This window comes from Podarcis melisellensis (genome assembly GCF_964234715.1).
Source record: "Podarcis melisellensis genome assembly, chromosome: 4".
In the NCBI taxonomy this organism is placed as follows: domain Eukaryota; kingdom Metazoa; phylum Chordata; class Lepidosauria; order Squamata; family Lacertidae; genus Podarcis; species Podarcis melisellensis.
This window is the reverse complement of record NC_138531.1, coordinates 64,542,781-64,567,997: the sequence shown is the minus strand read 5'-3', so window position 1 is coordinate 64,567,997 and position 25,217 is coordinate 64,542,781. Positions and strand designations below refer to the sequence as shown.

Genomic DNA, 25,217 nt, shown 5'->3' with positions numbered 1-25,217 from the left:
CCTTGATATGCACCCCCTCCATTACATACATCCCATGATCATGCTGATTAGCTGTAGCTCCACCAGGGGTGGTTTGACCAAAATTCATAGCCTTTTTCAGCATGCTCAATTGTTTTCTAACTGTTCTCCATTTTTCCTCGTGATTCCGAGTCACCCAGAAACCTTCCTAGTACCTTATGAGGCATTATCTTTCGGCTACTCTCAGTGATTTCTTAACCTGACTTATTACCACAAGTTTCCTCTTTCTTTGCAATGCAGGCAGTTACAACAGCAAGGCATAGTCATTTCTGCTAAGCTTTTCCTACCCATTTATCCCACACACCCCACATCACATTTCTTCTGAGCCATCTAGGATTACCACAGAACAAGACAAATGGTTGAATAAAAGGTCCTCTTAGGGGACTTCAGGAGATTAATATTCTTTCATTCCCATGAGGTAACTCAGAACATAGGAATATGCCTTATACTGAGTCAGGGTGTGAGAATCCCACACCCCTTGCCCTAGGTGGCACATTACTGGGTGGGGGGCAACAGAGAGAGACAGAAATAGGATGGGAACTCCTGATTTACTAGGCTACCCTACTGGGTTGGTACTGGAACATGTCACTTTCCTTATCTCAAAAGTACAGTCTTAGAAGAATAGATAACCAACTATGACTGAAGGATTATGACATATTAAAACATATTGGTGTAAGTTGGCTGCAATATCATCAACTCAACTGAATTTTTAAACAAGATAAAATGGAAAATGGGTTTGACAAGATAATTTCTGAACTAGATAAAGAACTCCTCTCAGATAAAAAAAAAATCTGTCTAAAATGTATAAATTATTATTAAATTGGCACCTAAAAGACGAAGAAGTCAAAAATGTAATGGTAAAATGAGTGCAGGAACTCCAAACCTGCTTTACTTTTGTAACCTGAATTTTCTGTATGGATATAATCCTACATAAAATTAAAGACAGTTTGGAAGTGCCCTCGGTTTCAAACAATGGACACAAAAATACTCCATACCTGGAATTTTCTAATAGTTGTGATGTCTTGTGTGTACACAGAATGTGTTCCAAACTTGCGCCAAAGTTCAACTTTCTATGTATTGTGAAAGGGACCCATTTCTGGTAATCTTGTATGTGAGTGAAGCAGAAATATATGATAGCAACAATACAGTGATCTCTCAAGGGTTTGTGAGAGGTAACACAACCCTTTGGCCCCTGTTTCAGGCAACTACAGGTGGTGCCTGAGGAAAATTAAGAAAAGCCAGGATTCCAGAAACATAATAGTGATTTTCTGAGCTATAGCTATAAATGTACCCTAGACAGTAAATTGCAGCACAGTGGGTGGAGAAAGTGGAAAGTGTTTTAACAGCACACAACATGAAACAGTGCTGAATAAACAAAATATTGTAGCACATCTCTCAGGTTAGCAGAATGAATAGAAATTAGGCTAGGCTGCCACAGATAACACCTAGTCTTGATGTCTTTAATGGCTGGAGCAAGCAGCACTCTTGAATAGTCACCATAAAAATTGTAGTGCCTGCAGCAGCAGCAGCAGCAGCGTGGTCTTCTTACCATAATATTTTTCTCATGGTACTTGTACGAGCACTTTCACCTGGGCGTTTGTGATACGTTATTGCTTCCTTTGTGTACTCGTCTGTCAGAAGGGATCAGGAATGATAGGTTGTTTGCTTAGGTGGGGATAGGGTCAATTAAACAGGCAGGGTAGTTTCCTTCAGCTTGAAAGGGAAAAGATAAGAACACAGCCTGCCCTCCTAGTTTGAAGGGGCGGGAAGGTGAGCAAGGGTGAAAGGGGAAGGAAGCAGAAACAGCACATACAGCACAGAAGAGGGGAGACAGTCCAGGCTACAGCAGGAAGGCAGGTTGTCCTTCCCTCAAACTTCAGATTTATCTTTCATTACCTGGATATTTGCTTGGGTGAGGGAAAAAGCACACCATGATGGCGAACAAGGAAGTAACATGGTTTATACTCAGTGCAGGTGAGTAGTACTTTTTGCCTACCAGTGGTATGCTAGTGCGATGGACGGGGAGAAGGTGCCCATGGATATTTCATCGTACAAATCTCAGGCCTTGCAGTCCAACAAATTTATAGTAGATACCAATCTGTTTTGCAGGATCTAGGTGTCTCCCATAAAGTCTTTCTGTTACTGGGATACTGCACTGACCCTGTACTCATACAATTCTTTGTTGCTGTTGAGAAAATGTTATTTTTCCCCCCATTGGCACCTCTATGTATTTTGCAACAGCTGCGTAGAATGTGGATGAAGAAGCAGTGTTATGGGTACCTTTGTGATATTTCCAGGGTTAAGCAGCGCAGGACCTAGGACCACACCAATTTATAAATGTTGACTTTTTAATGTTTCATTTAAATTATTCCCTTAATGTTGTGGGCTACCAGAATGCAACAGCAGTGCCAGACTGTTCATCTAGGATTAGATTAAAACAGAAACACAGAAGCAGGAAGGCTACCCTGGCACACTGCTCTGCCAAGATTTTAATTATCCTAAGTTGTTTGCAGTGCATTGACATGAGGAAAGGAACATTCTGAAATGGTTTTCTTAAATGAATGAAGTCTCTCCACTTAGGTTAAGTGGAGAAATCCTAAGCATATGAAGCTTCCTTATACAGAGTGAGGACATTGGTCCACCTAGTTCAGTACTGTATTGCTCTAATTCATAGTGGATCCCTAAGACTTCAGAATCCGTACATGAGATCCTTTATTCAGAGATGCCAAAGTTGAACCTTGTTGTACATTTGCTGCACTACTGAGTTATGGTCCTTTCCTAGCTTGCCACAGGTGGATAACTAACGGATTTATGATGGAGATGGGATTTGAGGGGGCGGGGGGCTTGGGTTCCTGAGTCATAATCTACTCTCTACACTATGCATTGTTTCTCCCTTCCCTGCTCCCCAGTAGAATAGATTAAAAAGAATCCACAGTAATACAGGATGCAAGCTCACACCTCTTTGTGTAGCTATTTGTCACAAAAGTGATCAGTGTTAAAAAGAGAGAGAAAAGAATAAGTGATGGATGGGACAGTGTTGCATACTCTCATTTCATTCAGGATTAGATACCTTGGCGGGACTTGGGCTATGACCTGAGCAGCACTTTTCTGTGCAATCTGCTACTGATGTTTGTACAGTGAGGAGACACAGCACACACTACAGTATTTTCTGAGCTAGATTGTCACTTCTTTTATCCCCCCCCCCCATGCAAAAACATGTACCCCATTCCTGGGCACAAAAATATGGGAAACCCATAAAGACTTGTTCTGACATAGTGGGTGACAAAACTCAGATGACAGGAAGTGTGGCAAGGAGACCTAAAGTGCATTTAACTGTGGGGTGAATTCTGGCCTGCCTCACTAGGGATGAGCAACCAACTGGCTCACCCTAGAAGTGTTCAGCTTTTTCCAGTGCTTGACTGGAACACTACAAGAACTTCCCCTCTGCTAATCTTAATTATCCAGGGGGCAAGCCTTTACCCTGAGGATTAAGTGGCACTCCCATCAATGCAGCTAAAGGTCCACAGTGAGAGGGGGCAAGGAATCTCAGCACATCTGTGGGATCATTTGCCACCTTTTCCATCAAGGACCCACCCTTCTCATAACCTCTTGCTTCCCCAAGGCAAGACAACCTGTGTTAGGAAAGGTGAAGATAGTGGAGATACTGTTGGAGGCATTGAGCACCAATGATTTGCAGAGCACCTTTTCTCATTTGGGACCTAGGACTGCAAGTCCCAGGATTTCTAATAGGAAAAGATGTCCCATGTATTAATTGTTGATGTGCTATCTCTTGTCCTCTTGGAGTCAAGTTCCAGGTTCCCAGTGTGAACATCTAGTAATGCATCATTTCCTTCCAGAGATCCTTGGAAGTCCTACTGCTGAGAACATACCCCATTCCTCTTCCCTAAGGCAGAAAAACCCTTATCTTAGGGAAAGGGGAGATGATTGTGGTAGAGGGAATGGATTAGCTAGCAGCAATGTATGGGGCATATTTTCCTCCCAAAGATCCTGGGTTATGATTATACTGCCCCTGGTAGAAAAATATATTTCTCATGTCACTGGGGTGGGAGTGAGGTCCTGCCACCATCTCCTCCCAAAGTAGGATTTTTGTTTTTTTGATTTGTGGATTGGTTCAGATGGGTGGGGAGGGAAGGGGGCAGAACTAAGGTAGGTTATGTGCTTGTGTTGATTTTGCTCACATTGATTCAAACAGAGCACTTGCATATTTGAGCACTCTTGCTTGAAATGCTTGCCTCACCATCTGTGGATGAAGACATACAGTACAAAATAAGTTACAGAGAAACTGTGATCATTTAGAATTCAACAGGTACACCTTTCATAATAAATGAACTCCATGTTAACTGTGGGATTTGTGCCTGTTGGGCACCTTCTTAAGACACAAAAGTGGATTTACCTAGAATGTAAGACAGAAGTAGATCACAAACCCTTTAGTTATGTGATAATTGGAGCAAACACCATAACCTAAATGTGAGAAACTTGTGATAATCAAGTGATAAAACACCATTGTTCCCCCAAGCTGAATCACATTTTCACTTTTTAAACATTTTCTTTCTGTTCGAGTTTTAACAACTGGCTAAAGTATTTCTCCTGTATTCTTTGCAACTTTTGAAAACTACTCATTGAACTCTGATACTAAAATTGTTGAACTCATGATTTGAAAGAGTCAAATAGGCAGCTTACTGCAGCAGTTTGGATATTTGACACAGGGGCAAGCTGGCATAAATTCCCTGAAGCGTGCCAAGTGACCTTTGGCGAGCCAACCCTTCTCATCGTAACCTGCCTTATAGTATTGTTGAGGCGACAAAGTGGAGGGCAGGAATTCATGTATGCTGCTCTGATCTCCTTGCAGGAAGGGCAGCATAAAAATGTCGTAAGCAAACAGAGCAAAGTTCATATGCTTACACAGCAGCAACGTGGCCCCATCCACCCAGAAACTGTCCGTACCTGCTGCCTCTGCCTCTACAGACACCCGTGCAATAGCTTTCTGTGTATGATACAGGCTATTCTCTGTGTGATCAAGGGCCCTGCCTTTCGTAGGGTCCTCCATTGTAAGTCCCATGCCAGGGGTGGGGACCTGTTTTCAGCCAAAATATCCCAGTTCCTTCTGGGCAGTCTTCCCAGAGCCACAGGCCAGTGGTGGGCAGAGGAAGGCCAAAGTGGGAATGGCAGCAAATGTGAAAGTTACCTTTGTACAGTAGGCTAGTTTCTATGCCCATTCCCACACCCCTGCTCTTGTTTATCCAGGCAAACAAGAATCAATTGTCCCAGTTTCAGCCAGACAAAAGAACTCAAAGAAAGGCTGTGGTCTGATGAAAGGGGATGTGGCTGGGAAGGGGGGTATGGTCTGGGGAGAATCCCAAGGGCCAGATAGAAAGCTGATGGAGAGTGGGAGCAGAAAGAACATCCCTGAATGGACATGACTCCCTGGATTCCTGGCACATGGTTTCTGGCTGTCTATTGACTCTCTCTTGATGATGGATTTCCTTCTAGAATTGCAGGAAAAAAATATTTAAATTAGTACAAAGTTTCTGTTTGAAGTTCTCACGAAAGACATCTGTTTATGACTGGGACACAATTCTAGCACTTTCTTTCTCTCGTATCATCCTGCTGATCCTCAAACGGATATGAGCATGCTTCTACTTGCCCAATCGTTGCCCAAAACTTGCATTTTGTGCAAAGGTATATAACAGAGTTGTGAAGCCCTTCTTCTAAAAGAAAAACAGCTTTGGGAGGAGAGAATTTTGAACAGAGAAATTGGAAGGGCAAGGAGAGTGGGTGACATATACAGGAAACTATAGCAAGCACACCACACATTTCACAGGGCTCTCTGGATGGTGCAGGTGAGGCTACTCTTGCTTTCTGGACCGCTTCTCACTGGGAGCAAACGATCCATACAATCCTGCAGTAAACTCCACTCATTTTTGGCTCTCACCACCTGCCTTTTGGCTCTTCCTACCTGCCACCAGCATGTAGCGACCAAAAGAACATCCCCAAGGGAATGTGACCCTCAATAGAAAAAAAAAATTAACCTGAAGCCCTGTTCTAGACATAATAGTTATAATAATTGTTATTTATTGTATCCCACCCATCTGCCAGGATAAGGAAGTCTACGTGGGGAGGATTTGTAGTAGAGATAAAGCAGGCAGGGAAAGGGTTAAGCACCCCATCTTTCCTGCTCTCCCCTCCCAAAAACTGTTTTTCTTTTTAAAAGAATTATATTGGAGTGCCGTTACTTTTATTTGTCCATAATGCCTTGATAGCTCATCATGCTAGCAAACAAGCCTTTTTTCAGTCCTCTGCTTCCTGGGTATCCCTAGATCAGGCACAGGCAAACTCCGGCCCTCCAGATGTTTTGGAACTACAATTCCCATCGTCCCTAGCTAACAGGACGAGTGGTCAGGGATGATGGGAATGGTGGTCTCAAAACATTTGGAGGGCCAGAGTTTGCCTATGCCTGCCCTAGACCCATCCATGGGAAAATATAAAATAAGCTTAATATTTTAAGCTTTTAATTGTATAGGGCACCCCCCCGCTCCCCCCCCCCATATTTGTGAAATTTTGTTAAAGTCCTGTCTCTGCATTTGCTGGTCTTAAAAAGATTTGATCAGTTTCCAAAACCAATTTATTTCATATTTTTAGCCTATTTTAACTTGCTTGTTCAACTGAGGGTGTTTTTAAAAAAAGCATTGATGGTTAGTGTTGTGATGAACATCACAGGAAGAAAAAAGAAAGAAATACAATGGATGCAGAAGGAAGCATGCCAGGATGGAACAAAACAGGGAGTTGTCAAAGCCCAGCGAAAAATGCAGCGATTATGCTTTGTTCTCGAGGATCTTCCCATGTTGAAACTGGATTACAAGCCAGTCAGGGAATGTCAGCGCAACAGAACAGATAAAAGAAAAGGCACCTAGGAAATTAACCCATTGCCTGCCTGTTGCCAAGCAAACTAGGTATAGAAATCTGATTAGGAAAGCATTTCACAAAGCACAGGGCAGCCCAGGCTTTCCAAAGTACCTCAGCAAAAGTTGCTTCTGGCAATTACCTCATCAACTATGTCAAATGCATGACTTCATTAAAGGCTGCCAACTTCACTGTTGCCACTCCACAAACTGTTGAGTGCCCTTGTGATGACTGCTTGGACTTATTACTGCAAGACTCTGCTTTTGTAGGCTTTTGCTTCCTTGTTGTTCCTTCCAGTGTGGCCTTCTTCTTCTTCTTCTTCTTCTTCTTCTTCTTCTTCTTCTTCTTCTTCTTCTTCTATCACTCGTAGCTGAGTAAGATTGTCTTCCATAAACACAGTTTTAACAATGAGTCCGTAAGTGACTGTGGAGGCCAATTCTGGACCCACATGTCCTTCCACAGTGGGGATATTGGTTCCCGGGCGGGAGCTGATCACGGTGTGGATTTGCCAACCGTGCCTTTCTCTTAGCACGTTCCTCCCTTGCGTCCTGAGTCTGAGTGTCTTCTAAGTCCATGACACCTTTGGTAAAGGCTGTTCTCCAACTGTAGCGCTCGCAGACCAGTGTTTCCCAGTTGTCGGTGTTTATTCTACATTTTTTTAGATTTGCCTTGAGGCAGTCTTTAAACCTCTTTTGTTGACCGCCAGCATTACGCTTTCCATTTTTAAGTTTGGAATAGAGTAGTTGCTTTGGAAGACGATAATAAGGCATCCGCACAACATGACCAGTCCAATGAAGTTGATGTTGAAGAATCATTGCTTCAACACTGGTGATCTTTGCTTCATCCAGTACACTGATTATTAGTTCGCCTGTCTTCCGAAGTGATGTGTAAGGGCCTTCTCTGTAGTGGTACCCTGACTAGAATAACCTCCCGCTAGAAGCTCAATGGACACAAATTTAGTGTAGTTCCAATGGATGATTAAAACACACTTGTTCTCTTAGGTTTTTGGATAAATTCAGGGCTTTTTTCAGCCAGAATTTGACGGAACTGAGTTCTAGGCACCTCTCAGGTGGGCATCATTGCCATTATAAGAGAATAAGGGAGGCGTTCATGGTGAGTTTCAGCACCTCTTTTTCTAGAAAAATAGCACTGGATAAATCTCACTGGGTGCCTCCAACTCCTGGTATATTCTGAATTGCCCCTCTTTTTGCTGGCAATGGTTTAAATATTCCATTGTGTTGTATTATCTGATATACTATGTTGTTGTTTTTTTAAATAATTTTTATTGCATTTATGAAAGTTTCAGAGAAAAGAATAAATTAAAAGTTACACCTGAATACACAAAAAGAAAAGAGAAAAGAGAAAAAATAAAAGAAACAAATAAGAGAAAAAAGAATTAAAAAGATGCACACAATTGCTCAAAGGATACAAACCATAATTTGAATATTCTATACAAAAGGCTCCCAGAAAGAAATTACATTAATATTTCTTCTTTTCTATCTTTCTTTACAATCACTTTCTTTCTGTTCCATTAAACTTGTTTGAATCCCTGATAAGTTAATTGACTTCCCTCTATCCCTTTTCGGCTTCAACACTTCTTATTAGTTACCAATAATCTGTATCCCTTCATTTAAATCAAATTTTTCCCATTATGTCTGTGAAATTAATATAAGCACAACCAAGTATTATTTTTGGAACCATATTTAGTCAAGTATTGTAGTTTTTGAAGCAAACCCATTCCTTTTTTACCTTGTCGCCTCAGTGGTATCTTATTAGTTCTGGCATTTTGGCTAGTTCGAGGTACTCACACAACTTCAATTGCCACTCGTCTTTTGTTGGTATTAACTCACTTTTCCAGTATTTTGCTATTGATATTCTAGCCGCTGTTGTCGCGTAAAGAAACACTCTTTTATATTCATTTGGGATGCTCATTGTTAAAATGCCTAATACGAAAGCTTCATCTTTCTTTAAAAATGTATGTTTTAGCATATTCTTTAGTTCTTCATAAATCATGTCCCAAATCTTTTACATTTGGGGACATGTCCACCACATGTGGAATAAGGTTCCTTCATTTTGTTTACATCTCCAGCACTTATTACTGTTATTTTTATTTATTTTGGCTAATTTGCTTGGGGTCAGGTACCATCTGTGGATCATTTTCATAAAGTTTTCTTTTATAAGATAGCACATGGTGAATTTTAAATCTGTTTTCCATAGTTTTCCCCATTTTTCCATCTCGATAGGATAACCAAAATCCTGTGGTTGATATACTTTGTTGTTTTATATGTATGCTGGAAACTGCCCTGCGATTCCTATGTAATTAATCAAGGGTGGCCTAAAAAGAATGGCGAACAAATAAAGTGTCAAAAAGATTCCCACTGCTAAATAAATAGCCCTTTGGAGAGGGTGTCAGAGTTGCCAGGTAGGAATGCAAGTGACATGCTGGAGCCCTAAATACTCACGTTCTGAGCTTAGTGGGGGAAGGCAGTTCAGAAAGCTCTCAGTTACAGATGAGTTGAGGATAGAGAGCACAACAACAATTTAATATTTTGCCAATGCAACCATGGATGTCTAAAGCTAGCCCTCCATGGCTCTGCCAGGAAAAGCTTTTCCCTTTCCCTGAAAATAAGCTACCCCAAGTCAAGCAGAATGCTTGGGGTGGGGGAATGGGGCACCAGAGGGTGAGGCCTTCATGCCTAGCAATAGGTCAATTTTGATTTCTCTCTGTTTTTCATTTTTACAATCAGTGCTCCACATTTCCACATCAGTTTGAAGTTTTTTTTTAAGTCCTCAAGAAAATCCATCTATATTTAGTTTAAATTTCTCCTATTACACACATTTTTATGCAATTTTGCCTAATATATACATTTCGTTGCAAAGCAATTTCTTCTAATAGAATTCATTTTTATATTTTCACTAATATATGCATTTCTCTCTCGTTCTCTCTCTCTGTATACATATACATACATATGTGTGTGCGTGTGCACGCGTATGCATTTTGTGTGTATGTGTATGCAGTTTCTACCCATTACTTGGTTGGCATTGCAAAATTCACAGAATCTCAAATAATAACTGTATTACAAATGTGTTGTCATTTACTGTAATATCCTTTTTTAAAAAAAAGATGCTGTGTTTGGTTTGCGTTCAGAAAGTGTGAATTAGATAAGCTTGCCTTTAAATGAGAAATGAATCTGATTTCTCCTACATCCTTATTCACAGCACAAGAAAAACACGGGATGTGGCTGTAAAGCAGGACAGACTATTTGCCCATCTAGCCCAGATAGAATTGTGACGGGCCGTTAGCAGTTCCCCAGGGTCTCAAGCAGGGGCCTTTCTCATCACCTGCTACCTTAAACCTTAAACCTGCTACCTGGTACTCCCCAGATTCCATATAATGCTTATGGCTCTCCCACCATGATTTATATATCCTCAGTGTTGTATTGGGATTTGGATCCTATGGTAGCAGGGCCAGCCCTATCATTAGACACTTGACTCTGGCAGCAGATTTGGAGAGGAACTGGGGTGGGCTCTCTCCTGCCGGCTGTCCAAGTTCACTCTGAGTGTGCCTCCTTGCCAGCTGCTTCCACCGTGCTTCAGTCCCTGTTGCCAGCGGCTGCTTGACTTATTTCATGTGGCAAAATGGCTTAGGCCGACAATGTATGTGTGTTTGCACACAAAGGAATTAGTCTAAGTGTGTTTGATGGGACTGGCTTCCTGTGGCTACGTAGGATTGTAGCCTTAGTTTTGTTTTAATTTCTGGTCTCTAGGCTTGAGAAAATTCCAGTGCCATAGACAGTTAAACCAAAGAATTCTGGGAACTGTAATTTAAGGGTATTGGGAATTGTAGTTCTGTGAGGGGTAAACTACATTTCCCCAGGATTTTTTTTTTGGGGGGGAGGGGTGTCTTTTAAATGTGCTTTAAATAAAAACACTGGGAGTCATTCCTTAGTCCCTGAGCCCCTTCTCTTTAAGCTCAGCTAAATCCCCCATTAGGTGGGAGAGGTTCATGGGGTTCCCAGGTTACCTTGGTTACAGAACAAATACAGCTTTCCAATAGGTTTTCGGCATATATGAATTTTTATAGAAACACTCCCCTCAACTTAAATTTCAGTGTGCGGGGGGGCGGGATTTTCTGAGTGAGACATTCCTCTGCAGTTTCTCTAAAAGGGTTGGGCTCTCTCACTTCTTCCTCTCTGCCTTTCTCTTTTCTCTCTCTGAATGCTGGTCTTATGACCTGATTATGAACACACCCCTGGAGGAACCGGTTTCTCCAGCACAACTGAGTTACCTCAGAACATAATAATGTACACTGCCAGGGAAAAAAAGCCTTGTGGGCACACTTGTTTGCTCCCTGAGCTGAGAGAGGATCTGAGAGCCCTGGCCACCAACAGCAAGCTAGCTTTTTCCACAGATAGGAGGACTGTCCAGGAAGTTGGACAGGTGCCTCAGGGATGTAAGATATAAGATAATATGCAAATAGATGGAATCATAGAGTTGTAGGGAGCCTTATGGGCCATCTAGCTTAATCACTTGCTCGTTGCAGAAAATTCAGAGGTAGGTGGTGGTCAAGCTGTTGTCAAGCTGCTCTTACTGTCAATAAGTTTTATGTGTGCAAACTGAATTATGGGGGACAGTAGATGGAACCCCCCACCTGCCATCCCTTATCGTACTAGTTGTAGGCAAAAAAAGTGACACACCCATGTGTCAGCTGGGTGTGGTCACAATAAAAACTTTATGTTCAAAGGACCTTGTCCCCCTGTACATCCCTGAATGAGTCATAGAACTCAGCCTCATGGAAGCCAGTGGGGGGGGGAGGGACAAATAAGATATCTGAGAAGTCACAGATGCTCTGCCAGATCCTTTCTCACCCCTTGTGTTTTACTGTATAAACTGATATGATATGCACAGACTAAAGGTAAAGGAACCCCTGACCATTAGATCCAGTCGTGACTGACTCTAGGATTGTGGCGCTCATCTCGCTTTATTGGCCGAGGGAGCCGGCATACAGCTTCCGGGTCATGTGGCCAGCATGACTAAGCTGCTTCTGGCGAACCAGAGCAGCGCATGGAAATGCCATTTACCTTCCCGTTGGAGCGGTACCTATTTATCTACTTGCACTTTGACGTGCTTTCGAACTGCTAGGTTGGCAGGAGCTGGGACAGAGCAATGGGAGCTCATCACGTTGCGGGGATTTGAACCGCTGACCTTCCGACCGGCAAATCCTAGGCTTTGTGGTTTAACCCACAGCGCCACTATGCACAGACTACTATTATTTTATTAATTTTTTTACTGATTGTTCTGCAAACCACTTTGTGATCATCTGTGGTCTATTAATACTGGAAAGAACTCATGCTTCTTGCTTGCCTGGAGGGAGGAATGTGGGCGGATGTAGAAAGCTCTGGGTTTTGTGCAGCTGGAAGGTAACCTACCATACAAAGGTCACATTGATTGCCCTGCCTACATATGTCCTAAGGGGATGCAGCCTTTGGGTTGGAAAGTGTTTCTCCAACCCTGTCCTAGAGCAGGCGAGAAAGCGTGTTTCTTACAGAAGGCAGATACAGATGTGGAATGCAGATGTGTGCAATATCTTAGTAGGGCGTCCTAACTTATGCATACTGGCTTTCTAGTCAAAGTGACAAAGATAACAGTGGACCTTCTGACCTCTCTTTCTCTTTTTAGTTGTGGCAGCTTCTCATGCCCTCTCCGTAAACACACCTCAGAAGCAAGTGAAAGTGAAGAAAGGAGATAATATCACCCTACCGTGTACCTACGAAAGCTCTGTTGTTACTCCAGCGAAGGGGGACGTTGTTGCTTGGATGAAAATGCCAGAAGAGGTGGGCAGCCATGGTGCAAGGCATATGATACGCATGAGTGTCTGGGAGAAAATGGCACTCTGTTAAGAAACAGGTGCGCCAAGACACCAGAGGAGCCGCTTTGACCTCTGTCAGTGAGCAGCCTTTCAAGGGTTCCTTTGGTCTTGGCTGCAAGAGGATGGGGCCAGATGGTAGCCTGAATTTTGTTTTAATTCCAGATCTTTAGTCTTGTGACACATAACATCAGGCTGTCACTTTGGCTTTGATCCAGCACTTGCCAGAGGCCGCCAATCATGCATAGCAACTGGTGGCTCCAGATGGGGGCGCATATCCCCTAGGGCCTATCCAGTTCAATTCAATGTGAGCAGGATGAGCAGTACTTCTTCAGATGGTTCAAAAGCAAGTCTGCCTGTGTTCAGCGGAGTTAACTCCCAACTAAATTTCCAGTACCCCAGGTCTGTGCATGACTACATGGAGGCAAGTCTCACTGAATAAGAATATTGTGCACTGGGAGCATTGCCTACTAATGTTTAAGGCTCCAAAGGAAAGGATTTGGTTTGACTGATTGTTTGGAGGCAATGCAGCAGATTGTCATGGCCCCTAAAACAACTTTAAGCTCATGGAAGATAAGTTTCTGATCATATCTTCCCTGCTGCTGACAACCATGTACATAAAATGTATTTCTTGAGGGTTGAGAGGTAGGGATGGAAGGACCTGTCAATTTCAGTTTGCTCACTTTCTCATTTTTTCCAGTCTTAAATTCAGTTCTCCAAATTTTTCCAGCAATTTGTGTTTGCTTTGTTCATGAAAATTCATCATCATGAACATATATTTGTATGCAGCTCTTGACTAATGTACACACTTAAAAGTGATTTCTTCCCCTACTATAATACATTTTTTGATTATTATTTTTTACTACTGAATTGCCTCAGCAATGAGACAATTCAGGAGATAGGGATAGGTTGGGTCTCCTTGTGTTTTGTTTGTTCATTTCGTGGTTAAAAATACTATAGTGACAAACAAAAGATTTGAGCCACAGTAATTAAGTCTTTTAAACTGATACTCTTCTCTTATTGTTAGGCAGAATTTATTAACCGGTACCTTGATGATGGTGGAACATGGATTAGTGATGCTTATAAAGATCGGGTGAACTTCTCTAGCAATACAAATAATCATGACATTGGCATCATCCTCAGTCAGGTGACCTTGAATGACAATGGTACCTATGAATGCTCAGTCCGTCTTCGCGATGATCCTCCCTTGACACATTCAACAATGGAACTTTTGGTCCTTGGTAAGGCATTCTGCCCTTTGTATACATACCAGTCTCACACCTTAGTTCAGTAGCAGCGCACAGCAAGCAGGAAGTGCTGCTTGCAATGATCAGGGCGTAATTGGATCGCTAAAACTGTGCTCCACTGCAACATAAGGCAGCCATGCACATTTATTCTAGATGATGATATCATGTAGTGTTTGTGCCATAGATCATTGGTCTTCAGCTGGTAGATCACGACCCACTAGTGGACTGTAGCCTAATCCAAGGTGAGTCATGATAGGAGCACTGCCACCATGCAAATATATGATAAAAAAATTAAGAAATGCGTCCCCAAATGCATGTTCAGGTTAAAAATGGATCCTGGGTCTGAAAAGGTTGAAGATACCTGCCATAGATAGTCTTAGAGACATGGTACTCACAGCTTTCCCCCCCACCTCTCAGGCGAGCACCATTGCTATTGTATTGTAAGGGGAAAAGGGAGGCATTAATGGTGAGTTCTGGCACCTCTTTTTCTATAAAAATAACACTGTAGATATTCATTACAGTGGAACCTCGGTTTTTGATCGTCTCGGAAGTTGAAAGTAACTGCTTCGGTTGATTTTTTGGAAGCCGAACATGCCACACGGCTTCCATTTGAGTTTCCCTATTCTATTGAGGCTTCTGTGTTGCGTTTCAAATGTTTCGGAAGTTGAACAGTCTTCCAGAACGGACTACGTTCAAAAATCAAGGTTCCACAGTACTAATGGAAAGAATGGTGAAGACAACCATATATTTTAACCAAGTTTTCACTCAATGGGAATATGACGAAGTGAGGAAGGTTGGAAGTTGTTTTATAGCAGATAACACTACCCACGTGTTCTGACAGCAGTTCTCCAGGAATTAAAATATCTAATTTCATCTTGTTGCAAACTGACCCATGATCATTGGATGAAGGGCACTGTATAAATTCACTAAATAATAATTTTAATATTTCCCATGACTTGCTATTGATCCTTAAATTGGAGTAGTTGAGGTATGAACTTGATACCTTCTGCAGCGCATGTGCACCTCTGCTAAGCTATTGCCCCCACCCAGTCAGTTTATGTGCCTAAAGAAAATCGTGAAGATGTGCAGATTTTGGAATAAAACTGTAACGGGTCAGTGTTGTTTGTGAAGGTCAGCATGCATTACTGCTGGTGATGGGATCTGAAGACAGAACATGTTTTAGGCTCTCCTCAACACAACAGCTTCCATTCTTATGTTGCAGAATTTGCTCAAGTTATTCTTTTCTCCTATCTAGTGGCTCCATCCAAGCCAGACTGCAAAATTATAGGGACCACAGAATTCGGACAAAACATTAACTTGACCTGCAATTCTATCGAAGGATTCCCCAAACCCGAATATTCCTGGCAAAGCTACAATCCAGAAAACAAACAAAGAGCACTAGTAGGAACAGTAACGCCAGGTAAGCAGTGAGATGTTGGCACTTTGTGAAAATTGGTTTTCTGTATTCAGTTTTTAAATGCATGCAAATATTTTGAAGATTATTAATGTATAAAGAGGATTTAAAAACCATCATTTTAATTTAGTCCTTAAAGTGTTATCTAGAAAGCACAGTGTAGATGCGATCTTCCCTTGTCCATTCTAATGTTTTCCTTCTCTCACTGGTTATCTCTGCCATTTTCTTCATGCCTGATTTCATTCAACGGCAGCAACCGTTTTAGGCACACCTGATATGTGTGAACCCAGAATTGACTCAAAAACTTCACAAAAAGGAGTGGAACATGGTGGGGGCGAAATGGGGTAATTGCAGGCTTTTTCAATGGTGCTTCAAATATACACAATTTCAGTTAAAAGCGTGGTGCCTTGGAACGTAACCCCCACATAAATTGGGAGTCACTCTTGTGACTTTCATTTCAGCAAGAGGCAGGCCCCTAATTCTACCAACAGACCTTGAAAATTAGTGCTAGCTCGATTGCAATGAATCCAGAATCATGCTCACTGCCTGGTTCTTCTCTCACAATGATTAAAATCATTACTTCGAAAACATACATTAGTTAATGTAGGGTGAACATACACAATTGTTCACCATGAGGCCATTAGCCACAGTGGGGCTTGTAATTAATGGGCAATCTAGTTGCTTCTCTCTCCTCCTTCTGCCAAGTGGTGCTAAGGAGGACTCTATCATGCTCTGGCCTCTCCAGTTCTCTGATGCACCTGTTCCAAGCTCTCCCTTGTGGCACTGACACAACCAGGTTTCTTGTATAGCAATTAAGAGATCCAGATTTTTTAAGCCCACATGTGTCAGGCTGGGTACGTGGGAGGTTGCTGCACACCCATCTGTCTTGGAACAGATTATATCACTGTAGAAAGAGAGGGCAGCACTGCACTCTGCGTATCTTACTGTTTCCTTAACGTGAAATCACATACATTTGTTTGCATTTGATGTTGAACAGCATTGCACAAACCTAACCAGCTCTGTTGGGATGCTGATTCCAGGGCCGATGTAGCGCTAGCTGAAGTATCCAATGCCACTACCCTATGAGATGCTGTGAGATCACTTGATGTTTATGCAGCCTAATGATGTCAGCAAGATACTTGCTACTCTCTGTCCCCCCTTGATCTCTGCCCCTCTTGGTTTATTCATCATCTTCATAAACTTTATTGCACTAGCCAAAGGCCATGATATCATTCACAAAGGAAACAAAAAGAAAGGCAACAATAACCATAAAAACACCAGGCACTGTGAATACAAAGAACAACAATCACATCTCCTAGAAATTATTTGTTGCATATGATATAATAGCAGGGGCTTCTCAGGTAGAATGCGCCAGCTTAAATGTCTGAATCACCTTTGCAGTTGACCGCTATTTTATCTAGTTCTTTTCTCCTGATCTTCTTAGCTGCCAACGCATATAGTGCTAGTTTATAAGTTATGAAGTTCTTGATTTATTAAATGTAGAAGACTTGTTGGGTCGGGAACATGGTTAATGCTTCATTGCTTGAGGGGATGGTTCCTGCAGCCACTCATAATGAAGCCTTGTCTCCATCTGTTGCTTTGGACTAACTACTGACCAGTTGCTAATGCCCACTTTTTAGGAAATGTGGCTGAGAGGGTTATGATGGGGCACTTACAGTCATTCTTGAATGGTGTAGATTATCGAACTCTAGTCCGAGTTCAGACCTGGGACTGAATCAGCCTTGGTCAGCCTGATGGATGACCATTATGAAGAATGGGACAAGGGGAGTATGACCTTGCTTCCTTTGCAATTTATGTGTGGCTTTTGATACCTTTGACCTTGGATATCAGGGGCACAGTATGACAGTATTCTAGCCCTATTTATAGAGCGAATAATAGCATTGGCAGATTGTTTTTCAGCCCCTGGCAGTTAAGCCATAGGACACTGGAGGGTGCTGTTTTATTCCCAATGCTATTTCTGATCTATATGAAGCCATTAGGACTGGTCGTGAAGGAATTTAGGACAGGATGCTGTCAGTAAGCTGATGGCATTCAGCTCTATTTCTCCATAACATCCGAATCAGGAGAGGCCATACAGGAGCTGAGCTGCTACCTGGATGCAGTGATGAGCTAGATGAGGGGAAATAAATTGAGCCTAATTTCTGACAGGACAGAGGCCCTATGGATCTATGGTTCTGGTGCATGAGAAACTGCCCAACTGCCTGCTCTGAAGAGGGCTGCATTTCTTTTGAAGGAGCAAGCCTAAGTATTTTCCTGGATCCAGGTTTGTCCCTGGAGATTTAGTGGTCTTGGTAGCAAGAGGTATATTTTACCATCTTTAGCTGGTACTTATTTATTTAATTTAGATGATTTTTGAACCACTTAATCAAAGAGCTAAATGGTGTGCAAATAAAATTGTAAATAAAGCTAAAACCTGCAAAACAATTGAACCATTTTAATTAAATTAAAATACGACAGCTGCCTGTTCCATGACTGGGGCTGGGCTGGCCACAGTAGTCCAGATATTGGTAACTTCAAGACTGGATTACTGCAACACACTACATAAGGCTTCCCTTGGTCCTGATTGAGAAACTGCTGTTGGTGCAGGGTGCGGCTCTATGATTGGGGACCAGAAGTGAGATCTTGTCCACATATTATACTTGTCCTCAAAGATCTGCACAGTCTACAGGTTTGTAACTTGGTCAAGTTCAAAATTTCCCAATTAGTACATAAAGCCCATAACAGCCAACAACCAGCTTGGCTGAGGGGTCACCTTGCCCATGTGGGCCTATTCAACTGCTTACACTTTTATGTGTACCATGTAATGTTTGTTGTACATTTATGGGGAGGTGATGGTAGTGTGCTGAAACCACTGCTCCGGAATTCACAGTCTGTTGATATTTTAGGCACCTGCTGGAGATATATATAAATTATATATATATAATTTAGCTGCCTTTGGTTTTTTAAAAAGCTTTGTTGATTTCATTTTGTACTCTGCTTTAGGTAGCCTACATATTTTTCTCAATAGTTCTTCAGCTAGCCTTTGTGGATGCAGATTGCACCCCCAAAAAACATGCTTCGTTGTGATTGTCTAAGCCCTTAAAATAGCTCAAGATTTGCAAAGAAAATGTGTGCAAAACGTGCTTGTTGTTCACCAGTTTTGCCCATAGGTGGCACCACTAAACCAGAAAATAGGATCCTAGTCAGGCACTGTAAATACTGACATAATCAGTATTAGCTAGTTTATTGTTTTTTTCTCATTTAACTGATTTAACTCTGGCCCATATTTTTATATATTAAATTGCCAGTCAAGAAATCTACAAAGTAAGATCAGAAAAGTGCAACTTAAAGAGCAGGGTCCAGTTATTTCTGCAATTGGAGCCCGTAATGGAGGGCAGAGGATAGGTCTGGCATATTCTTGCATGTATCTGTATCCATGTTAGGATTAATGCAAGTTGCATGGGAAAAGTACATAAAACACTGAAAACTGTGCTACAGTGAAAACACGGAACAAACGGGGTTTCGTGTTGTTCCGACGACCCGCCTAGTTTCTATGTGGTGTGAAATGTGGAACTGCTAACTCAGTCACAAGCATTATCAGAAAGCCAGCATTGTGCACTAAACTGGATTCTAATCCCTCTTCAGTAGTAAGCTAGTCAATCTCTTTAATTTTAACCCATCTCATGGATTGTAGCAAGAATAAAATTGGAGCAATGGCCGCCTATACTGACTGGTCCGCCAAAACAGAATAAGGGACTGCATTTGGGAACACATGGTGACAATGCAGTAAGCAAAACCACATGTGTGGCTTGCCTGCCTCTTCTCTGCAATCAATCCTGAGGCTCCAGGGCAATGCTCTGGTCACTATGAAACCATCATCCAGGGTCCATAAGACTCCTCACATAAAGTGGATTTAAAACCGCAATATGGCTGAAGACACTGATTCTATTTGCACCTGCTAAATAATGATGACCCTTTGCATCTTCTCTTTTGCATCAGGAGTGCTTATGCTGAAGAACATCTCTATAGACAACACTGGCTACTACATCTGCCTTGCCAAAAACTCTATCGGAGAGAGTTCATGCAACATCACTGTTAATGTCACACCACGTAAGATTGCAACATGCAAGGGGGGGGGAGAAAGCATGGCTATTGTAGTCTGATCGGCAAAGCATTGAAGTCCCTAAACAACCCCACGTCCCATTTTAAGAACTAGTCTCACTTTGCTTAGTTGCAAAGCTTAGATGTGGCTGCAGTTGAGAATAAGCCCAAGACTTTGTGATGACGTATGGCTCCGATTATGTTTCCACCCTAGGTATTTGTTGCCTAATAGCCATGCTTCGTTTGCTCACTTTTTAGGGAGTGTCTACATAGGACCATCAAATCACCCCCCTATTTCCTCTAGGCTCTTCCTCTTTTTTGAAAACAAACCGAAACAGCACCACATTGGTAGATCACCAAAACTCAGCTATCTATTTTCACTAAAAGGCCTGGTTTTGATGTGTGTAATAGCATATTGATCAAACAAGTCTACTGTCATTCCTCTATACTTCACACACCTCCTTTACTATTTATCACTTTTCTGGCCAAATGACATTTTAGCCATGTTTCTTTTAAAGCGACCTTTTAACTTGCATCTTCCCACCTATTTTAAATTATTCAAATACTAATACAATAGAATTTGAGATAAAATTAATTTCAGTGAATTAGAAATGATTTTTTTAAAAGACCGGCTTTCTCTATCAGTGCCATTTTATCAGCATGTTTATTAGACAAAATGCAAGCTACTTCCTTTTTATTCTGCTTTTAAGTAGAGCAGTCATTTTTCTGAGAAAATTTATTTAAAATTTTCACTCACCCCCTAGAAAAGCCCCCCCTTTGCATTCCCCCCGGACTATTCTCCCCCATTATTGTTGTTCTTGGTGGCAGCTGCCATTTCCAACGTGCTGAAACACCCCCCCTCCCCAATTAAGTAGTAAACTACCCTACTGCCAGTGAACCACTGAGAAACTGTTTGGTAATTTTCCTTGGGGTGTGTGGAGTTTTGAGTGACCATTTTCACATAACTCTGTTATTCATTTGACCCCAACAGCAGCTAGAGGGCCAGAGTTTCCCTAATCCTGTTCTACAGAAACCATCTAATTCAACCTAGATGAGCCCCCTTCCTGGCTTGTCATTCACAAGTTGCTCATTTGTCATATTATATTTAGCCAGAGCCACCCTCAGGCTAGAGGGAGAACAGTAGTAAGAGCTGTTCCCCAAAGGAAGAGATTTTGTTTCTCAACTATGAGGTGACTAATGCTAGTATTTTCTTCTACAGCATCCATGAATTTTGCCCTACTTGGTGGAGTCGTTGGTGGGCTTGTTGCTGTTGTCATTATTATTGCCATTGTGGCTTACTGTTGTTGCTGCAAAAATGGGAAGGACAAAGACTATGAGATGACGTGAGTGCCTTTCATTAGAAGGTGGGGGTGGAATAAAATATGGAAAAATTACATACTGCATGCACCTCTGAGGCAGTCGTCTCTCTCTACCCCCCTACAATGTCCCTGTTACTGCTACTTCCAATAGCTTTGTACTCAACACTTCCCCAACAAGCACAGCAACTGCTGAGCTTTCTAGCTGCTAGCAGCAGGTAGAAATGGTTTAAACCAGAGCTTTCCAAACTTTTAAAGTTGGTGACGCACTTTCTGAACATGCATCATTTTGTGACACAGTAATTCATTTTACTAACAAACCGGAGGTTGAACTAACCCCTTTCAGGCCCAGGAGGAGTGTGGGGAGCATTTGTGTGACACACCTACACGCTGCAGCCGACTCATTAATATGTTGTGATGCACAGCTTGAAAAGCTCTGGTTTAAACAAAAGAATGAGGAAAGGCTTTGGACCCCTTGGTAAATAGTTCCAAAGCAGTTTCAATCTGCAGATTTTTTTGGAGGGTGTGATTTTCCCTTTAAAAATTCATACATACTTGATGGGAGTGGAATTGCTGATCTACTTGTGTGCAAGAAAAATGGATCAGCTCAAGATGTCCATTCCTACCTGCTACCAGGGAGGTGTTTTAAACACACTTTCTTTTGATCCACCAACTATAACATTGAGGGTAGCTACATAAACAATTAGGTTTAAATGCACGTGGCTTTACCATTTCTTCGTGAATTCCTGCTTCATAACAGCAAGCCCCAACTTTATATTACCAATTTTGAAATTATGCTGTGAAATTGTTGCAAATGGAGATTTATACCATATGAATTCTCCAAATGGAGGTTATTCCTGTGAGATTAGGCAATCGTGAGAGTAAATAAAATAAAGCTGACTCGGAAACCACACAAGGATATTTTGAGATTGACTTCAGAAACAGATTTGTAGCACGACTTAATGTTAAAGTGTCTAGCATTTACATCATGCTAGTCCTCTTTTTAGTATGCATAACAAACAACATATTTGAGGGGGCTCTGGAAAGCTTAAGCAAATGGAAATTTACCCAGTAGGTCAGAGACACCTCTTTGCCAAACTAAATTATTAAACGACTGTCTCTGAAATTAAGTGGTTAACAAGAACCAATTCACTCCTCACTTTCAGGTTTGTTCATGAATTACTGTTTTTACATACATGGGCAAAGCATAACATGATGGTGGTAGCACACAGATCTCCACAGGGAGACTCATGAAACCTCAAAAGCCATGGGGCCGGGTAGTAATTTCCTAGTATTACTTTCTAGTAGCAATTCTGGAGGTCCCTGCAACTCCCACTTCCTTGGGCCCCTCCAGGAGGATGCCATGATCGACAGTGTCAAAAGCCACTGAGAGGTCAAGGAGAACCAACAGGCTTGCACTCCCTATCTCTTTCCTATAATACTGAGTCATCAGTTAAAATGCAGATAACTGAAAATTCATCTTCTTCTGCACCAAATTATTAGGGAGACAGAAAATGGCGATCATCCACCTGAGGTAAAAATACGGGGACCTGCTGAAGAGGAGATTCAGGACGAGGAGGAAGAAGAGGAAGACAGGCACCACCCAGTACGGCCACCCATTTCCAGAGTGTCTCCGGAGGTTTAAGAAGCTGTGGCCCAGAGATGAGCATTTCCATTTGAGGGAGAGAAAAAAAAACTGTTGTTAAATATTTCTCTTTCACCTTAACTCATGTGGCTTTCCAAGACAGTATAGGCAGCAAGTTCGTGGAGGCAAAATCTGACTTGTTTCCTTATATGCATTTGGTGCCTATCTACTCATAAGCTCCTTTCCCATTTGCCCATCAGAGTTGCCTTAAAATGGAAAAGGAAGGGGGACTCCAGGACAACCGATATATTGCCAAATTGACAATATACACTCCATTCAAGTTTTCATGTGGTGCGATTTGAATTATTGTGAACTGACACTTTCCAGTATATAGGAAAACAGGGATATCTTTTATTTCACTTTTCACTAAGTAGGCCACTGCAATTCAAGAAGCCCAGAGCCTTTAGATGAGCAGTTTAAGACACCAGCTGTTACTTATTTGTTGTGCAGCATCTACATAACACCCATAATAACTGTGTTGCTATTATTGGAATATTATACAGTGGTACCTCAGGTTACATACACTTCAGGTTACAGACTCCGCTAACCCAGAAATAGGTCTTCAGGTTAAGAACTTTGCTTCAGGATGAGAACAGAAATCGTGCTCCGGCAGTGCGGTGGCAGCAGGAGGCCCCATTAGCTAAAGTGGTACCTCAGGTTAAGAATAGTTTCAGGTTAAGTACGGACCTCCGGAACTAATTAAGTACTTAACCTGAGGTACCACTGTAGTTTCCTCAATATTCAAACCAGAAGCTGCTAATTCCCATCAGTGCATTATTGTTTCTGCTCTATGGAGTTTGATACGACTGTCATGCACATTTCTTGGACAATGCATAGGCATGCCCCATCTCTATTATTTTATTTTAAAATGGCTCTGCACTCTTAATGGCTAACAAAAGCAGTCATCTAACATGTTAGGAAAGGATCAGACAATCCCTGCTTTTGGAATGTATTTTTAAAAATATATAAATTGCTTGCTACTAGCATTGTCACTGCTGCTGCAATTATACTGCTAACAAGTTTTTTTAAAATAAAAAAATCACCTGGGGGAGAATTAATTTTCAGGTGCTTGGAAAATCTTCAATACATGGGTTATTAATGATGCATTTTCTTTGAAATTTGCTGTTTTTGAACTTGCATTTTTTAAAAAATAATAATAAAGTGACACTTCACCACTGCTCTAAGCATTGGCTATCACAGCTGAACTCAAATAGAAACAGTAATTACATTGAATGAAGCTGCTTTCTCTCCACCCCTTTCTAGTCCAGTACTTGTCCCTCAGTCTACATTATGTTAACATGCCTATATAATTGCAGCCATACTGGATAATGTATAATCTAGTTTACTAGTGCATCCTCTAGCAGTTTTTAAAATCCTGAAAATTACATATTCAAAATATAGTCACCCTATTTTTTTGCTGATAAGTGTGTTGTTTTTGGATGCCAAGGAGGGGAAATTCAGCAAATCTTTAAAAACATGCCAGTACTTCTGGTGCTTTGAGTACTTAATTCCCAAAGCAAGAAGTCTTCTTCTTTTAGTACACACCAGGTACAGCACAGGGAAAGCTCCCAGTCCCACCATCATAGTGCAGACAACAGAGTGCACTGTGACTAAACTGTAGGCCTCACAGAGGTGGGGTCTAGGCAAGGAACAGTTGAAGCTATATAGAGGTTAGATGTGTATCATTGCAGTATCTGATCAACAACTAACCTAGTTTGAAATAGACGCAATGAGTCAGGATTGGAAAGGCTGGGTGGGTGGATAGATTTTGGCATCTACCACAGAACTCTGTTCTCAACATACAGCTTGCTTTGCAATGCGTTCCCTGTAGTCCTTTACTATTCTTGCCCTTGCCTAAATACCTCAATTCTGCAAAAAGCTGCTATCTTTGTTATTCAAATATGTTAGTAAATTTATGCTCTTTTTCCTAATTGCCAAATACAAATTAAGAGCAGACCTCACAACGGGGCACTGAAACATTAATTTCATTTCAACAAAGGATGCTTAGGACCTGCAGGACTCGCTAAGAAAGATTACAAGCTTTGTTGTCTGCTCCATTTTAGCTCCACTCTTTTCCAAGTGCTAGTTCAGAAAACAGACTTACAGAATCATACCATGGGGGGCGGGGTGGGGATGCTGCCTTTACTAACTTTATAATCCTTTATATGACATGAGGCAGTAAAAGGAATGAAAGCCTGGACAAAGGAAATCTGCCAAATCAACATTTAAAACATAAAAATGCCATTGCTTTATTTTCCTGAAGCAGTAACACATGTGCAAGTGGGTCTTACTGAAAAGAGAATCTGATGACACAATCCTGTAGCATCAGATGGAGAGAAGGAAAGGCCTCTAAATTCATGGCAATGAACTTCCCCTCCCACCTTAAAGTCCTGCCCTTTATGAACTTGTTGTTTCTTTTAGGGTCACAATCCGGCTGGAGGTTTCCTTGTTGTACCCATTAGGAGAGGGACCTTTCCTCCACTGTGTATTTCACACCTGACCAGTGACCATTCCTGATTATTTATTTAGGAGCTGCCACTACACGGGTTTGGAACTGGAATGCACCTTCACTTGTAACATTGAACCCAGGGACAGTTATGGTTTACAGTTCATCGCATGACCATTGTCAATATCCCTACCCAGTATATAGTAATTTCCAGTGCTGCAGACATGCCAATGGAGAATTCAA

At 41.7% G+C, this 25,217-nt stretch overlaps 1 protein-coding gene across 1 annotated transcript; it reads left to right on the top strand.

The window, feature by feature from the left end:
- Window positions 1-1,707: 1,707 nt before the first annotated feature.
- GPA33 (glycoprotein A33) lies at window positions 1,708-22,920 on the top strand. The gene is made up of 7 exons (XM_081907938.1): window positions 1,708-1,992; window positions 12,619-12,773; window positions 13,833-14,046; window positions 15,308-15,472; window positions 19,466-19,576; window positions 20,787-20,910; window positions 22,387-22,920. The coding sequence occupies exons 1-7, from the start codon at window positions 1,950-1,952 to the stop codon at window positions 22,526-22,528; spliced, it is 954 nt and encodes a 317-aa protein (XP_081764064.1). The 5' UTR covers window positions 1,708-1,949; the 3' UTR covers window positions 22,529-22,920.
- Window positions 22,921-25,217: the final 2,297 nt, after the last annotated feature.

What these genes read in the sequence shown, in the direction of transcription:
- GPA33 (XM_081907938.1), top strand. Translation starts at nt 1,950, where the DNA reads ATGATGGCGAACAAGGAAGTAACATGGTTTATACTCAGTGCAG. An exon ending in ATGGTTTATACTCAGTGCAG is followed by an intron (nt 1,993 to 12,618) that starts GTGAGTAGTACT and finishes TTCTCTTTTTAG; the next exon opens with TTGTGGCAGCTTCTCATGCC. An exon ending in AATGGAACTTTTGGTCCTTG is followed by an intron (nt 14,047 to 15,307) that starts GTAAGGCATTCT and finishes TCTCCTATCTAG; the next exon opens with TGGCTCCATCCAAGCCAGAC.